The sequence below is a fragment of the Abramis brama genome, assembly GCF_963993115.1.
Source record: "Abramis brama genome assembly, chromosome: 22".
In the NCBI taxonomy this organism is placed as follows: domain Eukaryota; kingdom Metazoa; phylum Chordata; class Actinopteri; order Cypriniformes; family Leuciscidae; genus Abramis; species Abramis brama.
Genome location: NC_139984.1, coordinates 2,060,490 through 2,082,921, shown reverse-complemented (window position 1 = coordinate 2,082,921; position 22,432 = coordinate 2,060,490). Strand labels below are relative to the sequence as shown.

The following is a 22,432-nucleotide window of genomic DNA, read 5'->3' as shown; positions in this document are numbered from 1 at the left end:
TGGTAACATCAGACATCTGGCTTTATCAGGACCCACAGATATTCCCCCATTGCATTATTATACTTTATATTCAGCATTTTATACAGTAGTTTAATGTAGTACTGACACTAAAACTCTGAAACTCTTTTTTTGGGTGAACTATCCACGACACATATTGTTGGATTTTTGTACTGTGATATATTGTTACACCCCAATTCAGTTCACATAAAAGGGGACCTAGTCTGCGTTTTCCCACACTTGTTGCTGTTTCAGCATGAAAAAGCTCTGCAAAGTTCAAAAGCACAGAGTCCCTCAGTAGGGTGCTATTCTCTCTTTCTGAACTCCCTGAAACGCCTCGCTTCACACAGATGCTTCCTCACTCCTCCAGCCTGTGCCTGGAAACCCATCGCATTTATCCATCTTGAAGGGTATCTCAATTATCTCAGTGCAGTGCGAGGAGTGAGGAACCAGGAGTGAGGAACGAGGGGTGATGGGCGAGGAGTGAGGAACGAGGGGTGAGGAGTGATGGGCAAGAAGTGAGGAACGAGGGGTGAGGAGCGAGGAGAGGGGGCGAGGAGAGGAGTGAGGGGTGAGGAGCGACGGGTGAGGGGCGAGGACGCTTCCAGAGGAGTGAGGAACGAGGGGTGAGGAGTGAGGGGCGAGGAGTGAGGAACGAGGGGCGAGGAGAGAGGAACGAGGGGTGAGGAGTGATGGGCAAGAAGTGAGGAACGAGGGGTGAGGAGCGAGGAGAGGAGTGAGGAACGAGGGGTGAGGAGAGGGGGCGAGGAGAGGAGTGAGGGGTGAGGAGCGACGTGTGAGGGGCGAGGACGCTTCCAGAGGAGTGAGGAACGAGGGGTGAGGAGTGAGAGGCGAGGAGTGAGGACGCTTCCAGAGGAGTGAGGAACGAGAGGCGAGGAGTGAGGAGTGAGGACGCTTCCAGAGGAGTGAGGAACGAGAGGTGAGGGGCGAGGAGTGAGGAGTGAGAGGCGAGGAGTGAGGGGCGAGGAGTGAGGACGCTTCCAGAGGAGTGAGGAACGAGAGGCGAGGAGCAAGGGGTGAGGAGTGAGGAACGAGGAGTGAGGACGCTTCCAGAGGAGTGAGGAACGAGAGGCGAGGAGCAAGGGGTGAGGAGTGAGGAACGAGGGGTGAGGAGTGAGAGGCGAGGAGTGAGGACGCTTCCAGAGGAGTGAGGAACGAGAGGCGAGGAGCAAGGGGTGAGGAGTGAGGAACGAGAGGTGAGGAGCAAGGGGTGAGGAGTGAGGGGCGAGGAGTGAGGAACGAGGAGTGAGGACGCTTCCAGAGGAGTGAGGAACGAGGGGTGAGGAGTGAGAGGCGAGGAGCAAGGAGTGAGGAGTGAGAGGCGAGGAGTGAGGACGCTTCCAGAGGAGTGAGGAACGAGAGGCGAGGAGCAAGGGGTGAGGAGTGAGGAACGAGAGGCGAGGAGCAAGGGGTGAGGAACGAGGGGTGAGGAGTGAGAGGTGAGGAGTGAGGGGCGAGGACGCTTCCAGAGGAGTGAGGAACGAGGGGTGAGGAGTGAGGAACGAGGAGTGTGGAAGCTTCCAGAGGAGTGAGTGATTTCAAAAATCTTTGCAATGCCCAGTGCCCTAATATAGATGGTATTAATTGTGGCACTGCATTTATTGGACCACACAGTTTTGTTCTAATAAATAAAAAACAAAAAAAAGTCTCTGTCTCTTTTCATTCTCAACTTTAGTCCTCTTTAGTCCTTAAAACAACAGATAAAGTAATATTTATCTATTTTATATTTATGTGATGGAGTGCGCTGCCGCTGAATAACACTGACAAGTCCTCTCTATTCAGTAACGTTAGTCTGACGAAGTTACGTTAGCTAATCTAACGTTACTGGCGACATACAATAGCTTGATCAGTCACACACGCAATCATATTCCCCCCCTCTAGACACGCCCCTGTTCTGGACATGCTGGCGCCCAGCAATGCAGATCTGCGACCTGGAAGGTCACGACATGCCTAACTTCAGGGTCCGAGTGTCAGCTGCATAATTGATGGAGATATGCTTCAGTCTATCTGTATATGTGTGGAAAATTACTATGTTTATCTATTTTCTTAGCCAATGAGAATCATTCAACCTGAAGCAAGGACGTAGCTTAGACCTTGGTGGAGGGTGTAATTGCTGTGATCTTTGTAAATGTAAGCGGGGCGGCCTACGAACTCTTTGTGAATCTTGAAGCTGACTTCTGCTGATGAAACTGCAAACTATCTTCAGTAGAACTTTTCTTCAATTCATTATAATTCTGACTCCGGTTTTTCATTCATCATATCTGGTTCTGGGTCTTTGACTGTAAAATCCCCTTACACCGTCATGCCGGAGGAGTTCCTCATACCAACAGCTCCTTATGCATTTTCTCGTTCCCTTCTTAGGGAACCAGGGTAACACGAGCGACCGAGATCTTTCAAATAACTGATTCTGTTTATTTGTTGAGGGGAAGATAAGGGATCTAACCGTTTAAAAGAAATTGAAAATTGAGGGGGATGTCTGTATTGCCTCTATAGATCAAAACTCTTAAAGTGACCCCACCTTGAATATTCTACCTGTTGTTCTTTACATAGATAGTAGTCTACATTAAAGAGGTCCTATAATGTCCCTTTTTAGAAGATGTAAAATAAGTCTCTGATGTCCCCAGAATGTGTATGTGAAGTTTTAGCTCAAAATACCCCACCGATTTTTATAGCATGTTAAAATTGTCACTTTTTGAGGGTGAATTTGCGTCGTTTTTTTGTCCCTTTAAATGCAAATGAGCTGCTGCTTCCGGCACAGAGGGCGAAGCTTCAAGAGCTTGTGTGTGTTAGCAGCTCCAATTACCTCACACACGCGCACTAAAATGTCAGAAACTGTTCTGCCTTTTATGTTCAAACCGGAGTCGGACGATGATGGAGAGACTCAAGAAGAAGTGACAACATGTAGAATGCAACAGGACGTCTCTGAATGGTTAATGGTTAAATTGATGAATTTATGTAGCTGATGTGGAGTTAACTATCTTCAAGTCATTGATTAGCATATTCTGTCATGATAGTCTATAAATCGCTCGTGTGGGAACTGTTGTAAGGTCTACAGAGCCAGAGAATATATGCTGCATGAAGATAGAACAGGTATCGTTTCATTTAATTACAGTTATAACTTGTCATCTCGCTTTTATAACATGCGATTGCATTTGTCTTACGCACTGTATTGTAATAAATGTGAAAAGAGGAATGCGAGAGCTTGAGCAGATTCACAAATGTGCTCTTCTACAACAACTCTTCTCAACATGGCCTCGCCCCTTTGTTGCGTCTTCCCCATTTGCAGAAACGAGAGCTCAGTCAGGGAATACACGTAATGTCTCATTTAATTCATCCAGAAAGTAATTCCAAAACAGAATCTCCAAATGTACCAAGGAGTCAATACCAAAAATCCCAAAGAGGGTCTAGAAACATCAAAGGGTAAATTATGTTTCCCAAAGAGGTAAAAAAAAAAAAAAAGTCCATGGGAAAAAATAAAGACAACAAAATGAAAAAGTCAGATAATCAAACAGAGTGAATAAATCCAGAGAAAATCACACGAGGAATTTACCAAAAGACTGGAGAGGTTGGTCTCAACATAACAAGTATTGAGCAAAAAACAGAGGAACAGAGCAACTTAAACACACTCACAGGAAATGAGGCACAGGTGAGAACAATAGCACATGATAAAATGGCGGGAAACTGAAATGAAACACTGAGGGCCTCTAGTGGCCAAAACTAGTCCATAAACCTAACAATATTATTATAGCTTTTATTTTTATATTGGCTGTTTTCATTTTAATTTTAGTTTAATTATGTTTAATTTCATTAATTTTGTTGTGTTGTTGTTATTTTATGTTGTTTTTTTTTATTAATAAAATATGTATATATGTTTTTTTATTTTTTTATTTCAGTTATAGTTATATTAGTCTTGGCAAATAGCAAAAATAAAATACGTTTTTCCCTTTCCAGTAAATGTTTATTTCATCAGAGGTTGTTTTCTTTTATTTTATTTTTGAACCGACTAAAATCCTCCTTACAGAGCAAAAGTATGAGTAACTGGCAGGATTTACAATTGCCTAATATCTCAGTCCATGTTACAGATCAAATCAAAGCACAATTGCAGTATCCCACGGCACACAAGCAAGTGAAGGGATTAGTGTTCAGTTTCTCACGGTACTTTAATCTTAATGTTGTGTTGCTTGTGCAGGACGTCCAGTATCTGAGGGAGGATGTCCATGTTGAGTAAAGGCTTGTCCATGTCATCCCCAAAACTGCATCTCACCCTCGCTCTGTGCTTGGGTTTGAGCGATCGAAGAGATTCTGCCTCAAATCCAGTGTGTCTCTCATCAATGCCCAGAATAAAGGTAGAGTTTCTTGCGAGTTGCACGCACCACAGCAGCAAACCAATGAGAAAGCAGAGCATCGAGCACAAGATGGCGTTGTAAAGCCACTCGGAGCAGGAGTCAGAGGCACAGGAGGGCAGATCGGCATCAGTGAGCTCAGCGATGGACCTGTGGGCTAGTTCTGGAGGACTGGCACACACCGGACTCACAGAGACGGCTTTATTTCTCTGAAGCCACTGTCTTAGGTACAGGATCCCGCAGTCGCAGTGGAACGGGTTCCCGGAGAGGTTGAGCAGCTGCAGGTTGGTGAGCGTGTCTAAATGCCCTGGAGATACGGCGGTGAGCCGGTTATTCTGCAGCAGGAGATCTGTGACACCGGCATGAAGCTGAGGGAGCGTTCTCAGGCCCTGCGAGCTGCAGTTCACACGCACACCTTTATACGGGACAGTCGTGCACATGCAGGAGTCACAGCTGACGTGAGCGAAGACTGAGCTCAGAACCAGAGAGAACAGCATCCTGTCTGTGGACACAGTTACACATGTCTTCAGAAGAACACCGCTGTGCGTACATACTCAAACTCATTACGATTATTCTAACTAATGTTCCTGAAAATCCTACAAGTCTTGAGTAGTTTCTGACATTCATTTGTCTTTGACCAAACATGCCACACATATGATTTTAGTTGACCATAGTATGCAAAGTCTGAAATATTAACCCAATAGAGTTTACAAGAATACAAACACCAACCACATAAAAGGAAAATCATGAGGTGGGAAAATTAGATACATGTTTACACATTTCTCAAGTGGTTATATATAGAATATATAGGATTAACAGGGCTTATTTCTCCTCCTCTGCCAGAATTTAAGTGAGATTCACAGCTTTCTGGACATTCCTTTGGATCGTAAAACTCTTATCAGTCTCAGTGTGTCCTGTAACAAGACACCGTGTCCTGCCAGTGTGTTAGCTTCATCTGGGATGTTAGTTTTTGGGGGAAGTTTCACAGGCCTCGGTTGGGAGAGTGAGTTTGCTGGATTATTCATTAAATAAATGAATAATTTGTGTGTGTCTGATTGGTCCAGATGCTACAGTTAACTAATGAACCTTATAGTAAAGTGTTATCGAATTGGCTGTAGAAAAGAGGTGCTGTAAAACAGTGCCGGAAAGGCCTGTCTGTTCATGAATATGGTTATATCAGGATCAAGTAATATTAAACAAGTACAAGAACGTTCCAGATCAAGTGCAAAGCTCTATCAGCAGCATCTGTGACGTTCCCTAGAGCTTGATACGACTCTCTCTGATGAACAAACTAGAACAAAGAAGATCTGTGTTCAAGTGTTTTGCCTCGAGTCATAGCAGAATGAATTTGGTTTGCATCATTGATCGTTATTCTCCTGTTATCACCGTAAAGCTGCTTTGAAACATTCTGTATTGTATAAAGCGCTATAGAAATAAAGGTGACTTGACTACAATAGGCATGCAATACTGATTTTAATAAGACAATACCAGAATGCATAGTGACAAGCTCAGTGTAAAATAAATCCAAGATAATAGATATTTTAATCTATTAAATTTTAATAGATATTTCTAATAGATAATAGATTGCTATAATTACCTAAAATAATCAATGACAAATGTTCAGTGTAATATAAAAATCCAGTTTTTGGGGCATGTGTATTTATATGCTGATAAATTGAACAGTTAGTTTAGCTAAATGCTAACATCAAACTCTACTGAAATCATTTGTGATTTGCGTGATTGATAATTTCAACTTAACCTTAAGTGTGTAGAAACAAGCAAACATGTCTTGTCCATTAATGCACTTACAGTGGAGCTGGGGCAGCAGATCCGTCGATACACACTTTATACTCAACATTGGAGATTACTGTATACTGACCTGAGATTCATTCCCCTGAGATTGTTTCAGAAATCGTGATGTCTGCTTTCTATTGGCTGATTAGAATCAAAAGTTATGATGCCAGATTTCTAAATGAAACTCTTTTGATCTAATCAGTAAAATAGGTTTGCAAAAAGTCCTGAAATTGTGATTGGGTTTGTTACATTCGATCCGTTCACTCACGCACTGATATGCACAACTCCCGGTAATTACTGTAAATTTAGCATGATTTGCACAACTAACATGCACCAAATTGGCCTTGAAAATTGTATTTTTGGAAGAATTAAAGGATTAGTTCACCTCAAAATGAAAATTTCCTGACAATTTCCTCACCCCAAGATGTCCATGTCTTTCTTTCTTCAGTGGAAAAGAAATGTATTTTTTTGAGGAAAACATTTCAGGATTTTTCTCCACACAATGGACTTCAATGGCAACCAGAATGTTGAAGTTCAAATCAATGCAGTTTCAAAGGGCTCTGCATGATCAACATTCTGAACTTCAACATTCTGGTTGCCATTGAAGTCCATTGTGTGGAGAAAAATCCTGAAATGTTTTCCTCAAAAAAATACATTTCTTTTCCACTGAAGAAAGAAAGACATGGACATCTTGGATGGCATTGGGGTGAGGAAATTGTCAGGAAATTTTCATTTTGAGGTGAACTAATCCTTTAAAATCAGCACTTTATCTTTCTTAACATTTCAAAACTGTAAACACAGTTTTGTTGTTGTTTGTCACAGATGTTTTCCATAGAGCTTAACTTGTGTTGAATCTGAATTGGAGTTCAATAATAAAGAACAACAATAAAACAAAACAAATATTACAAAAAAGAGATCAGTGTGTAAAGTAACACTGTCTATCAGTGATGTTGAAAAGGTCAAACATCGCTCTGACGCGGACCGCCACACGCCGTCGAGTGTGCTTTTGCCATGCTGACGCTAAATATACTGGCTAATTTATAAAAGGTGTGAGCTTTATGACAGATAGGGTTTAAAAAGTTTAAAGTCATGGAAACAGACAAGCTTTAAGCAGAAATGCCCAATTAACCAATTCAACACTCTAACAACAACAATGTACCTTATTTGGACACTATTAGTCTCACGTTAAAAAAGTGTAAATAGGCAGACTTGTGTATGCATAATGGATGTAAGGCTTACCTTTTAGCATATGTGGAGGCGTCTGATAATCATCCTGGCTGTAGGCGGAGAGGAACATCCACAGTTCTTCTTTCAAACGTGTCTGTATATTAATATGGGTATAACTGGTGCTGTAAACCTTAAAATGTTTTTCCCATGTCTGATAGTTTCTCTCGACCAGTGAGAGCTCTAGGAGCGTGGTGGGTCATGTGATCATCACTGGGGTGGCCTGTGTGAGCAGGGGATAAGACTATCTAACAAGAGCACATTAGAAAGGCCCTGCATGTTTATTTCTGCAGTTGAGATCAGTTCAGAAATATTGAGAACGGAATAACTTCATGTTGAGCCTGCAGTGGGTACATGATGCCACCAAAGCAAAGTGACTCTCATTACATTTCATACTAATTACTGCTTACACTTATTAAAAAGCTACAACCCCTATTACATGTAAATATATCAAATATCATTTAAATGTGATCCTGATAGACAACTGCTGGGTTTGTGCGGAACTGCAGGGCTTCATGAGCTGATGAAAAGTAATAATTATCTGAATCAAATGGAACATAAAAATAAACAAATGGAGCTGCACAATTACTTAAATTAAAACTGAAGAAGTGAGATATTGCCACGTTTTGCCTGTTTAGTTTGATTCTTTGTATTTAGTTTCTTTGCTTTAGTGTACATTTACACAACAACAATGTACTAAAAATGTCAACGTTTTCGCCTACAGAAGACAACATTGTCAAAACGATTCCCCGTTCACACTGATCCGCGAAAACGATTAAAAATCATTTGTGTTCTGTATTCTGTGTTTATTCTGTATTCTGTGTTTATTCTGTATTCTGCTGCCAGGCCAGTAGTTGGCGTTGTCACTTTGTAAAGAAACACTACGCACCTATAGACTGAACATGTGTGCGCGTGACGTCCTCATTTCCACAAAATCACATTCCCTTTCGAATGAGAACTCGCACTGCGTCCGAAGACACTGAGGAAAAGTGTATAAAAATACAAAAGTAGCGCACTTATCTCCAGAGGGAGTTTAATGTGCGTTGTGTGATGAGGTCGCTGAGATTTGTTCAATTTGTTGATTTGTAAGCAGGATCGAGTATTGAGTTTTGTTGGCCTCCTCTGGCTTTAGAGAGTCGTTCGGCCCTCTTGAGGCCGTCTTGGTGAACTGTCTTTGATTAGACCCGTTTGATCTTGGGGAACAGAGTCACTGTTCAGTGTTGACCTGAGTGAGGGACTGGTCTCCGGCATATCATCCCTTGAGTCTGTTTGTGCTTGTCACAGCCATTTAGGCAGTGATTGCCTCAGCATGGCGGTCCTCGTTCCCCATAGTGTCTTCGGACGCAGTGCGTGTTCCCGTTCGAGAGGTTCGTCTCAGGTTACGCATGTAAGCATGGTTCCCTGAGAACGAGACGCTGCGTCTCACTGCTTCAGGCATACCTGGTCACGTCTCCTTCAGACAGAAGTGCTGATGACGGGAACTCTAGATGGCCTTCTACACTCGCGTCACACGACAGGGACGTCACGGGCTGTTGCAGGCCAGACATTGTCACGTTCGAGTCATGTGTTTCAGACACTGCTCACGCTGGAGGCGTTCCCCAAAGTGTCTTCGCACTCGTTCCCTTCTCAGGGATCCATGGATACATGCGTAGACGTTTTTGTAGTTTAAAAGGAGAGGATAACGGTATCATTATCAAAGTGCAAACTTGCATTTTGAAACCCATTTTCAAAAGTTTGCGTTTTCAGGCCCCCAAAACTCCATTGTCGTGTAAGTGAACGGCCAAAACGCATAAAAAGTGTTCCTGTTCCTTGTTTTACCCCTCATTTTGTATATGTAATTCTAGCCTTGTGTTGCAGTGTTTAGTCCATTCTTGTTCTTGTTGTTTTCGTTGGTTTGGTTCTCCAGTGCCCCAGCGTATGGCTATATCGAGTTTGTTTTGCTTAAATAACAGTATAATATTATAGATCTTTTGTGACGTAACGCCGCTTTGACTGTCGGGAAGAAGTCTGATGGGGAGCTCGCTTCAAGCGCGCATATCGACGGCAAACGGGGCGCTCGCGAGCACCTTCTGAAACCTAAAATGACAAATGGGAATCCCTATGGACTTAACGCACACGTGCGAACAGCAGCCGTTGTAAGTCCACAAGACCGAAAGTGCATATGAAGTGTGTCATTTGGGACAGGGCCTTAGCAGTGACCTGGATAACAAAAACAACACAAACTCGAATAACGATACGCTGGGGCACAGGAGAACGAGAAACGCAGGAACCAAACCATTCGCATAACAACATCAAGAACAACTACGGCCTGAAATACAGGGCTTTAAATACACACAAACTGAGGGGTAAAACAAGCAACAGGTGCGACTTATTTAACAAACCAATGAGTAACCATGGAAACAAATGACCGGAGTTTACCAGGCCACACACACACACTCACGCACACAAATACACACACACAAAACCTTTTTTAACGGAGGTATTTAACGGAGGTATTTTGAGTTTGCTGGTACGGGTAGGTGAGGTTTAAGGGTCGGTTAAGGTGTTCAACAGTGCAATTATAGTAGATGTCATTATAGAAACTTTCCAACATTTTTGTGGATAGAATTTCAAAAGTTTGAGGGTTTTAACGTTTGAACGTGAAGATTTTACGACATAAATATGTGTATTGCCACTTGGAGTGTTTGTTGATTCTTGTGAGAGTGAACCCAGTTGAGGGAGTGAGCAAGTCTTTGCTCTCTGTGTCCGGATGTCTCAGCGCTAGCAATATTAGACACTGCTCATCAAGTCATAGCTCATCAAATCGCAATATATAACTAAATAATCACAAAATAATAACAAAATAAATTTTTGGCCAAAAACACGACATCATATATTCATTTTATTTTATGCTCTGAATGTCGTCACAGTTTGAGTTTTACATTGACTGTACACTGACATAGATAACCATTACATTAAAAAAAATCTCAAATTACAAGCATTCTCTGTTCTACAACAACTAAATAAAACCCGAAATGCCCGTTTCCGTTAGCCATGTGTGGGAGTGTTTGATTTGGACAGTGATGATAGCAGCCTGTGAGGAGAGACACAGACAGACAGTGACGAGACCAGACACGACACACTACACACACAATGACTTACTGACGGGGTCCCTAATATATATATATATAACTGCTCAAATGTGTCTCTACAGGGCCTAACAGTGGGTGCTTTCATGCCGTCATCGACTGATCACTGCAGTAACACACGACACAGGACTGACCCGCCACACGTGAGGGGACGCGGAGGCCAGCTCAAATATACAGTATAATCAGGAAGTGGAGTGAAGAGTTCAGGCGAGTCACTGCACATTGTTGAGGTCTCGCCTGTCAATCAGATTATTATTACGTTATTAACATTTCATACAGAAACAAAATCTCTGGAAAGTGTGACACTGAAGTAATATAAATATAAAAGCTTTTAAATTTCCTGTTAAAGTCAACATGAAACGACGTTCACAAACACATTTTACTTCCTTTATTGTGAGTGAAGCATGATATTAAACATGAAAAAACATGTGGGGAGGGGACTTGGAGCAAGTATTTGCAAGTACAATTTATTTTTTTTATTTTTGCAAGTATTTGTTTAAACTAAAAAGATTATTTCTTTTTTCTTGAAATGAATGTGCACCAGTGAATCGTGCAGAGTAAGACCAGGACCGACTTCAGAAAGTAAAGCGGCGAGATCTGGTTTCATGTTGACTTGAGAACAGCAGACTCAATATTGCACTCGAGAGATGTGATATGTTCAAAATAAACCTAATGCTTTGGTTCGGGGTCATGAAAACATAATTACAAAACTGAAATATTGGGTAACACTTTATAATAACTGCACGCTATTGATCATTAGTTAAGCATTAGTAAACAGTTCATTTATAAAGCATTAATAGACATTAATAAGCAGTTTATAAATACAGTTATAAATGCTTTATTCTTGATATATAAGGATATCTATAATGTGTTTAATAATTGTATTTTCATACTTTATTAATGATCAACTTATCATTTCTAAATGAAGTATAGCATTATTAACAAACCGGTTATTTAGGAGTTGTCAGTGGTTCATAAGATAACTTAGAAAGTGTAAGTAAATGATTAATAAACTGTTTAAATACATATTATTATTCAGACATATAGCAATAGTTACTCAGTGTGTTAATAAATGGTTTATTAACATGTATTTCTACTGTAATTCAGGTAGTTATAAAGCGTTTAGTAGTGGTCAGTTCATTATTACTATAATTATAAACGCTTTACCAGGCATAACTAGTCCTCACTTTAGATGAGCTCACAGAAATAGTGAACTGGCCACTACTAAACGCTTTATAACTCCTGAATCTACTACATTTACTCACACTTTCTAAATAATCTTATTAATAAATGACTACACCTAGTTTGTAAATAATGGTAAATAATGTAACTGGTTTGTAAATAATGCTATACTTCATATAGAAATGATAAATTGATCATTAATAAAGTATGAAAATACAATTATTAAACACATTATAGATCTGCTTATAAATCAAGAATAAAGCATTTATAGCTGTATTTATGAACTACTTATTAATGTCTATTAATGCTTTATAAATGATGAATGAACTGTTTAGTAATGCTTAACTAATGATTAATAGCGTGCAGTTATTATAAAGTGTTCCCACATATGGTTCTTCAGTTTTCAGCTTATATATCTGATCAGAATGCATCTTTACAACAGCTTCATTTCACAGACCAGACGTTATTTTCTACAGATAAACATTCCTCTAAACATACAGACGCTTGCATAATATAGCAGAATATTCACCTGAAACATCTCCTGGTTGTTCAAAAGTTAAATAAAAGAAAAACAAAAGTACTTTTTACATGATTGCACTTCATTGTCATGGTAACACTGGTTTATTTTCCATAATAAATAAACACCCCAAAACAACATCGAGAACTAATCACAGTTAAAGCCTAGCCGATCACTTTGACGTTGCGTTGGATGAAAACACTGGTTGGATGAGGATCTACACGCCACTATGCTGAAGTAAGAGTGAAGTCATTCGCCCATCATGACCAACATATTGCACTTATGAAGAAACAAGACCGATCTTTAATAGATAGAAAAATAACGCAGTCACTGGCCCTCAGACGTCCTGTGCGTAACTCCAACGGAAAAGAAGAATATGGGGGAAAATCCGCAGCATCTCTCTCCAGTTAAAGGCATGCAAGCTCCTCGAACCCTCAGAGTCCGTCTGAGACATCACTGCACTTGTGCTTCACAATCTCCTCATATCCGATCCCAGTGGAAGTTTCTAGAGCATTCTGAAATATGACTGACTCAAACTGACCAAGATATTGTTCTTAAAAAGTTCATTTTTACAGTGTTCTATAACATCGCTTTTTGCTTACAATGGTTTCAGTTGCACTACTGTACTATAATACTACACACACACACACACACACACACAGAGCTGACGGGTGCAATGGCCAATGGCACGTTCATTTATGATTGTTAGACAACATATAGAGCTGTCATCTACAAATACAGTGTTAGAACATCTATCTGTCATTCTGCTAGTCTGAATGAATGTTAGTCTCAAAAACACTATGTTTGATTACAGGCAAACTTACTCTTCCACTGTGTGTGTTTCAACAGAACCCATCGACAGCATCAAGAAAACACTTCGCATGAAGGCAGCAAAGCCTTTTTAGGACCATTGAGATTATTTGTAGATTCATATATTAAGCACAATTTTGCTCAAACTAAATAAAAAACTAAATCCTATTAGAATTATGTCACTGCAATGTGAAAAACAATATTATTTGAATTGAAAATTATTTATACAGCATGATAATATTTGTTTTAATGTATGCTTTCATTTAAAAATTGTTATATCGTATTTTAAAAATTATGGGATGAGAATCACTTTTGATGATAATAAAAAAATAAGTAACACTTCATTTTGATGGTCCACTTTAGACTATGAGTAACTTTGCATGTCAATAGCAGTCATTAGAGTATTAGTAGACTGTCTGATTAATATCTACTCACTCTTTATTTTGATGCTCCTCAACAGACATTCTACTGTAACTTTTCAACTACGTCAACTTATTCTGCTAACCCCAACAGAACAGTCCATAATACTCCAATGAGCATTAGTTGACATGTAGTAGCAAAGTTACTTAAGTTAGCAAAATGTTTAAAAAGTGGACCATCGAAATGAAGTGAGACCAAAAAGGAATGATAATAATTTTAAAATGCACTACAGTAATATTTTTTTTTTGCAAATTGTCATGAATATATATGTAACAATGCAATAGATCTTAATGGTCCTTGATTTTTTTAATGCAAAATATGATTTCTTAATTCTAATCTTGAGTCAGTCCCCCGTAGGCAGAACGCTGAGAGAGAGAGAGAGACAGATGCTCCTCCGCTCTGCTCGGGTTTGGCTGGTATGGCTCATCGAGTGTCCGTTTAAAGCGCTGACCCCGGCATGTGCTGATGGGTGGAGCTCCAGGAGGAAGTGACATCACTGAGAGTGGTGTGCGTGAGGCTGGGCGGTGTGGTGCAGGTTTGACAGATGTGGCGTGTGGGATGGGGAGGTGGAGGGCAGCCCAACACAGGGACCTGAGGAGGAGGAGGAGGAGGAGGAAGAGTCTGTCAGGAGACAGATGATCCCGGAAGGAAGCTTCTCTCTGGCTCAGAGGACGACTGCTAAAGATGGAGTCCTGCGAGGAGAGAGATGTGGACCAAACATCAACATTTGCATATTCATTTTCTCCACAGGCATTAATAAAAGTTCCCTTTCAGATCAGACACTTCGGGAACTCTGGCCTGGAGTCCCATGAGCATGCTGACATTTCACTTTTACAGGAAAACGAGTGTAGAAAAATGCCTTCGAAGTGTTGGTATTCATATAAAATGTAACTTTAAAGGTTTTTTTTTAAGTCAGCTTTTTATACATTTAATCATTTAGCAGACGCTTTTATCCAAAGCGACTTACAAATGAGGAGAGCAATAGAAGCAGTGAAACTAACAATAGGACAACAATATGCAAGTGCTGTGACCCTTCCCAGTTTAGTCTAACGCAGTACATGTAATTCAAAAAATAGATATAGAATAGAAGACAAAAAAGAAAAGAAAGTGTTAGGGTTAGCTGTCTTATTTCGTTATTTTTGACAGACGATTACATTGTTTGATTCCCAATGTTAGATATTTTGAAAGGATGAAGTATATGCATAATGCATATTTTTATGGTACTAACTGCTAGCGAGTCATCTTCTGAGATCATCTTGTTGTGATAAATTTCGCCTAACCAAACACCCTGAACAAAACTGGGGATGCGCTACTGTAACAGAGTTTGATATCATATGTGTGTAATTTTGTGTCTGTGGTGAGCATGCCAATAGGGATGAACTCTTTAGCTGTTTATTCACCATTAAAATGGAGTAGGTCCAAAGGTACACAATAGTATCACCAGGGACGCTGCCATGAGCTGCCTCTTGTCCTGCTCTGAACTGATCCCGGCAATCATGCATGAACAAATATTGTCTGTTGCCTCAGAAACAAAAGACTTTTCTAAAGATTTTAGCCTCCAACCTAGCCTCGGTAAATGATGATCGAGAACTAAGTCTTGATGTCGAATTACCAACTCCTCCGAATGCGCTAGAATCAGGCAATCATCGAGTTCATTTAACGCCCTAGAGCCTCAGTGGAGCCAGGACGGCATCCATACATTTTGTGAACATACAAGCCACAAAGGCGAGGTCAAAAGGAACAACCTTGAACTGGTTAGCTTTGCCTGAAGCAAACCTGATGATTTCCCTTTGTCTCTAGACCAGGGGTAGGCAAGTTCGGTCCTAAAGAGCCACTGTCTTGTTTAGCTCCAACCCTGAAAAAAACCCTCACCTGCCTTAGTAATCCTGAAGACACTGATTAGCTTGTTCAGGTGTGTTTGATTAGGGTTGGAGCTAAACTCTGCAGGACAGCGGCTCTTTAGGACCGAACTTGCCTAACCCTGCTCTAGACCAAGGGTCTTCAATGCGGGAGAGCTAACTTCCTGCAGACTTCCTTTCCAACCCTGCTCTAACACACCTGCCCCAACACACCTGCCCCAACACACTAGCTCCAACACACCTGCCCCAACACACCTGCCCCAACACACCTGCCCCAACACACTAGCTCCAACACACCTGCTCCAACACACCTGCCCCAACACACCTGCCCCAACACACCTGCTCCAACACACTAGCTCCAACACACCTGCCCCAACACACTAGCTCCAACAGACCTGCCCCAACACACCTGCCCCAACACACCTGCCCCAACACACTAGCTCCAACACACCTGCTCCAACACACCTGCCCCAACACACCTGCCCCAACACACCTGCCCCAACACACTAGCTCCAACACACCTGCCCCAACACACCTGCCCCAACACACTAGCTCCAACACACCTGCCCCAACACACTAGCTCCAACACACCTGCCCCAACACACCTGCTCCAACACACCTGCCCCAACACACCTGCCCCAACACACTAGCTCCAACACACCTGCCCCAACACACCTGCCCCAACACACCTGCCCCAACACACTAGCTCCAACACACCTGCCCCAACACACCTGCCCCAACACACCTGCCCCAACACACTAGCTCCAACACACCTGCCCCAACACACCTGCTCCAACACACCTGCCCCAATACACTAGCTCCAACACACCTGCCCCAACACACCTGCTCCAACACACCTGCCCCAACACACCTGCCCCAACACACTAGCTCCAACACACCTGCCCCAACACACCTGCCCCAACAGACCTGCCCCAACACACCTGCCCCAACACACTAGCTCCAACACACCTGCCCCAACACACCTGCCCCAACACACCTGCCCCAACACACTAGCTCCAACACACCTGCCCCAACACACTAGCTCCAACACACTAGCTCCAACACACTAGCTCCAACACACCTGCCCCAACACACCTGCCCCAACACACTAGCTCCAACACACCTGCTCCAACACACCTGCCCCAACACACTAGCTCCAACACACCTGCCCCAACACACCTGCCCCAACACACCTGCCCCAACACACTAGCTCCAACACACTAGCTCCAACACACTAGCTCCAACACACCTGCCCCAACACACCTGCCCCAACACACTAGCTCCAACACACCTGCCCCAACACACCTGCCCCAACACACCAGCTCCAACACACTAGCTCCAACACACTAGCTCCAACACACCTGCCCCAACACACTAGCTCCAACACACCTGCTCCAACACACCTGCCCCAACACACCTGCCCCAACACACTAGCTCCAACACACTAGCTCCAACACACCTGCCCCAACACACCTGCCCCAACACACTAGCTCCAACACACCTGCCCCAACACACCTGCCCCAACACACCAGCTCCAACACACTAGCTCCAACACACTAGCTCCAACACACCTGCCCCAACACACTAGCTCCAACACACCTGCTCCAACACACCTGCCCCAACACACCTGCCCCAACACACTAGCTCCAACACACCTGCCCCAACACACCTGCCCCAACACACTAGCTCCAACACACCTGCCCCAACACACCTGCCCCAACACACCAGCTCCAACACACCTGCCCCAACACACTAGCTCCAACACACCTGCCCCCCAAAAAAACCTGCCCCAACACACCTGCTCCAACACACCTGCCCCAACACACCTGCTCCAACACACCTGCCCAAACACACCTGCTCCAACACACCTGCCCCAACACACCTGCCCCAACACACCTGCTCCAACACACCTGCCCCAACACACTGCCTCCAACACACCTGCCCCAACACACCTGCCCCAACACACTAGCTCCAACACACCTGCTCCAACACACTAGCTCCAACACACCTGCTCCAACACACCTGCCCCAACACACTGCCTCCAACACACCTGCCCCAACACACCTGCTCCAACACACCTGCTCCAACACACCTGCTCCAACACACCTGCCCCAATACACCTGCCCCAACACACTAGCTCCAACACACCTGCCCCAACACACCTGCCCAACACACCTGCTCCAACACACCTGCCCCAACACACCTGCCCCAACACACCAGCTCCAACACACCTGCTCCAACACACCAGCTCCAACACACCAGCTCCAACACACCAGCTCCAACACACCTGCCCCAACACACCTGCCCCAACACACCTGTAATTTATCCTGAACACCTTGATTAGCTGCTTTAGGTGGTTTTGATTGGGCTTTGAGCTGAACTCAAGACCCCTGTCCTAGATTATCTGAAAATGGAATATGCATCCTTCAGATCAAGTTCATCAGATGCAAGTCCAGGATTGGCCGCAAACCGTCATCCTTTTTCAGCACAAGATAATATCAACTGTCATATAGGATTCCTTCTGGAAAGGAGGCACTTCCTCTATGGCCACTTTCTCCAACAAGGAATGAATTCCGGCTCCCGAAAGAGCCTCCATTAAAGTGAAGTGGGCATGGCCAAAACTGGATGGAATACTAGAGATCTTCCAAACTTGGAACTCAACTCTCTATGTGCAAACATCTCCCTGTTGTAACGACAGCATTATGGTCATGTAAACTACAGCATAACTCCTCCAAGGGCATTGTTGCTAGAAGCACAAGTGATAAACTTCCCAAAAGGGAAAAATGAACAACTTAACTCAATATGAGGGCCCCAACATCTACCATGGAGGCACACCCTGCTGTGATCATGACACTGTGGCCATGAGCAACGTTTTCATGCTTCAAGGACATTATGGGATGCCGAAACATGATGAATCCAATGATTCACAACTCCAACATACAGAGAGTTAACAACCAATCAGCATTCAGTATGCAAATCATCAAACATGTGGGCTGATAATATTACACCCCCCATTTTATGAAGTATTATGCTACCACATAAGTCTAATATGGCAGACTTTACACTTCCATTAAACATATCGGGTCACATCAGGAGGAAGCAGAATAATTAACATTGTACTTATACAACAGATGAACAATGATTCCCTAATACCAAAATCACGTTGGTATATCAACTATTAAATAGCCTACCTTGAGTAACTAGTTAAAGTGTCGTAACCAATGACAAGCAGAACATACATTCAACAAAACAATCTTCGGACTAGCATCTATAATACTGCAACATTTGTTTTACATCTTACCGAATGTCAGAAGTTCATGATTTATAAACCAAGAATGTCTTTAGGTCATCATAGGTCATGAACATTGATCATCATGGGTACGGATAAGGTATGACCAGTGTGTCTCCACAGGTTGCAATACAGTGGGGGACATCCATCGACCATTGCCTAGTTGAAAGCAAAAATGATCCCCTTGTGCCAATGCTGACAATGGCTGTGCAAGTGCGATCATGGGACTGTCTCTGTTTTGCTTGTTTTAGTTTCCATTTCGCATTCACCAGTTTAAAACCCTAAAACGACTATAAAAGTGATGATTTAAACAACTTTACAGCTCAAATAATACAAATTTCTAAGAGAAAAAATAGCGTAAGCGCTTTTATAAACTTATACAGTTCACATTTCAGCTTTTAAAACCTTCAAAATGAAATTTCTTTTGTAAGTGAACTTCAAAATTATTATTATTTTTTTTATATTTTTTTTGGCAATCAAATGCTGTCAGTTGAACGTAATTTGCATTGAACCCAGAATATTATTTTAATAATAGATGGGTGTAGCAGGATTGAGAATGACCCTTGCTCAAGCTTCTTCAGACCCCCCACGAGCTCTGACACAAACATTAGTAGTGAATCAGATCTACAGGACAAACAGTGGATTCCTGTGGACACATTCACACCACGGCTGAACTTTTGCACGCCAACATTCTCAGCTCTGTGAAAACAAACAGCAAACCCTGTAGGACCAGTCATCCTGCACTCATCTAACTTTACCAGTGACACTCCAAATGTTATTTATAATATATTAATGTGTGAAAATATTACATGTTAGCTTAACCTCCTACGGTGGCTGAGAGAGCTCAACGCACTGCAACTGAAGAAAACACATGCAAATTAAGAAAAATCTTCATCAGTTTCACAACACATGTGTGCTCTAAATACTCACAGAACACAAGGGAAATGTTTCCAGGGGACCCCAATAAGTGACGAACCCGGCTGGGACGTGCTTACAGCTCAAAGTCTACTTTATTTTATTTTATTATAAGGGGTTCAAGCACTTCAGTGCTGAAACCCTACACTGTTAACCCTTGCTGTAAAATTCTGACAATATTATACCATTTTCCATTAAAACAGTAATATACCGTAGAAAATAAAACTAGCCTACAGGAATATACTGTAAATCAGCAGTGCTCAAAATCGACACTCAGAGGCTGTTTTCCAAATCACACCCTATACCCTCATTCACTATTTCCTACATTAGTTCACTAATATAGTCCACTTGAATGAAAAGAAGTGAGTGAATTGAGACACTGATGAACACCTGACAAGCAGAATCACTGAAGGACAGAGAAACAAGAACAGAAAAAAGAGAAACACAAGAACTACAACTGACTTCCAGCAACACTGAGTGTGAAACCAGTTTACAAACCAGTTTACGATTATTTCTTTCATACATGTACAAAAGTTCTTGTTGAGAATTAACAGAGATTTAGTTATTAATAAAATTTGTTGTCACCATGATGGAGATCAGTATTTGCTTTAGTTGGTCTCTTGTCCCTGGACTTCTTACCTTTCATCTCTCTCTGGCTGCTGTAACAGTGAGTTTATAAAACACATTTGTTATGGCAAGAAAGAGTCAAGAGGAAGATGATCAGGTGTTTTTATTTTTTTGTGGTGATGTCACAATCATCCTGGACATGCCTGATTTTCAGATTTTTCCTGTATATAGTCATTGAAATTATAGTTATCTCATGTTTAGCATATATCTGTGAATCTACTAAATGAAATCAATATTTCTGTAATCAAGTCTTCTGAAGAATATTGTAATCATATAGTGCATTCAATTTTATTTTATTCCTGCTTGGCTCAGACACACACAGACATCAACAATCAGCATATGAATCTCAACAATGGTGAAAAGTTTCATGTCGCAATGCATGCTGGGTTCCAGGATAATATAAAACTCCCAGCATGCACTGCTGCATGAATAATAATAATAATAAAAAATAAATATTGCCACCATTGTTGAGATTCATGTGCTAAATTGTGATATCTCGGTGTTTCTAAAACACAGTGTAGGTCTGTTTCTCTGGTTATGCATCATGTGTTTAAAAAAAAAGAGTCATTGTATCTTATTGCTGCGTTTTCACAGTGGTGGTAATGCAACACTTTTGATTGAGGATTAAACTCTGAATAAGTGAGAATGAATTCCTTAGTGAATGAACAGGCAATATGATGATTTTGTCATCATAATCATTATAACTGCAGTCATTCATAAACTGTGTGTGTGCACAAGTGTGACTTGCAAAAACACAGCTCAAGCAGCAAAAGAAAAACTAATGTTTTAGCATCAACATCCCAACTAAAGCAAGCACTGATCTCTATAACGGTAACTTCAAACCAAACATTTTCAATTAAACATCTCAATAACAACTTCTGTAGATGTATGACAGAAATAAAGTCATACTGGTTAATAATAAGTGTAATAATGTGTAATGACTGGAAGTCAGTCGTAGTTATTGTGTTTCTCTATTTTCTGTTCTTGTGTTTCTCTTTTCTTCAGTGATTCTGCTTGCAATCACTTACATATTCCCTTAATTATCTCACTGCATCGTTACTTTTTACTCGTAGTGTGGATTTTCCTGTGGGGTTGAAAGGGTTAACTGTGTAAGATAAAAAAGACACACCCACAAAATGTATTTTAACAGTAATAAACTGTAAGTTATAAAACAGGTTTATACTGTAACACTGTTGCCAGTAGTTTACTGTAAATGTAGTTTTGTGGGTCACCATTGTGCTGAAGAGTAGAGCCTGTGCTTCAGTCCAGCAGAAGATCTACAAACACTGATGATTTGCTGCATGTTGCTTTATTTAACAGGCGGTGATTGTGTAGTTGCTGGTCCAGTGGAAATCTCTTTATGTGCAATAGTTTTTTAGTGGTCTCAAATAAAAGAAGTTCACAGTAATACTTTACTCACATTATTAATGCATTATACATTTTAGTTAATACATTTAAATGACAGTTGGTCAATTTAAGGCAGTCGGTTTCTGCAAGTGTAATTAGTTAACTATAATTTATTGCATTTTTACAGAAACAAACTAGATTACAGTAAAGAACTGTACAATTAACAGTATTTTACTAGCAACAGTGTTGCCAGTATTTTACTGTAAAAAAAACCGGTAAGGTCTAACAGTGTATTGTAATTGTTAAATTTCCCATGATGCAGCATTCTCCATGTAAAACTGATCGGGCAGACCGAACCGTAAGTCGTAGAGACTTGAAACTTTGGGGGCTGGTAGTACTCACACCGCCTACAACCTCACCAAGGCCCGCCCCGATCGGCCTGACGGGGGCGCTACAGCGGTCAAAAGTACGAAATGGCTTCCATAACTCCTCAACTGTTAGGCGTAGGCTCAAGTGTCTTATATCGCTGGAAATCTACTTTTGCGAACTACTCCTAGGTTTTTGGCCTGATCAGAACCAAACCAATGCAGAAATATTCTATGGGCCATTCTATAGTGACTATCAATAATCATAAAAAAAAAAAAAAAAATGCAATTTCAATTCACGGTCGCTAAGGGGAACCAAAATGTTCGATGTGACCGGGGCCACTTTTACTAAAACGGTATAAAATGTATATTTATTTGCAACAGTTCTGTTAACAGCAATAATAAGATATTTCTGATAAGAACAGCTATTCAGCTGATGGACACTATGCTGCGTTGTCATGGGAACATCCCAGGTGAAAATAATGAGGAAATTACATTGTCTTTCGTTGCTCCCTTCATCAAGTGCATTCCAAACGGCTACATAATGGCACACTAGTGCCCTGCTCCCTCCAAAGTCCCCCCTTCAAGGGCTCT

General features: G+C 41.7%; 2 protein-coding genes across 5 annotated transcripts in view; both read right to left on the bottom strand.

Annotated features, from left to right (window-relative positions):
• Positions 1 to 3,326: 3,326 nt before the first annotated feature.
• On the bottom strand, positions 3,327 to 7,555 carry gp9 (glycoprotein IX platelet). Its single transcript, XM_084099109.1, has 2 exons — positions 7,395 to 7,555; positions 3,327 to 4,863 (listed from the first exon to the last, which is right to left on the bottom strand). The coding sequence occupies exons 1-2, from the start codon at positions 7,450 to 7,452 to the stop codon at positions 4,169 to 4,171; spliced, it is 753 nt and encodes a 250-aa protein (XP_083955235.1). The 5' UTR covers positions 7,453 to 7,555; the 3' UTR covers positions 3,327 to 4,168.
• A 2,692-nt stretch (positions 7,556 to 10,247) lies between these two features.
• LOC311073380 (IQ motif and SEC7 domain-containing protein 1-like) overlaps positions 10,248 to 22,432 on the bottom strand; it is a 69,556-nt gene continuing 57,371 nt past the window's right edge. For all 4 annotated transcript variants that reach the window (XM_084099102.1, XM_084099101.1, XM_084099100.1 and 1 more), the window contains exon 13: positions 10,248 to 14,128. In XM_084099102.1, coding sequence (XP_083955228.1) covers positions 14,115 to 14,128 — 14 coding nt within the window. In that variant the 3' untranslated portion in view covers positions 10,248 to 14,114. The remainder of the gene's footprint in view (positions 14,129 to 22,432) is intronic.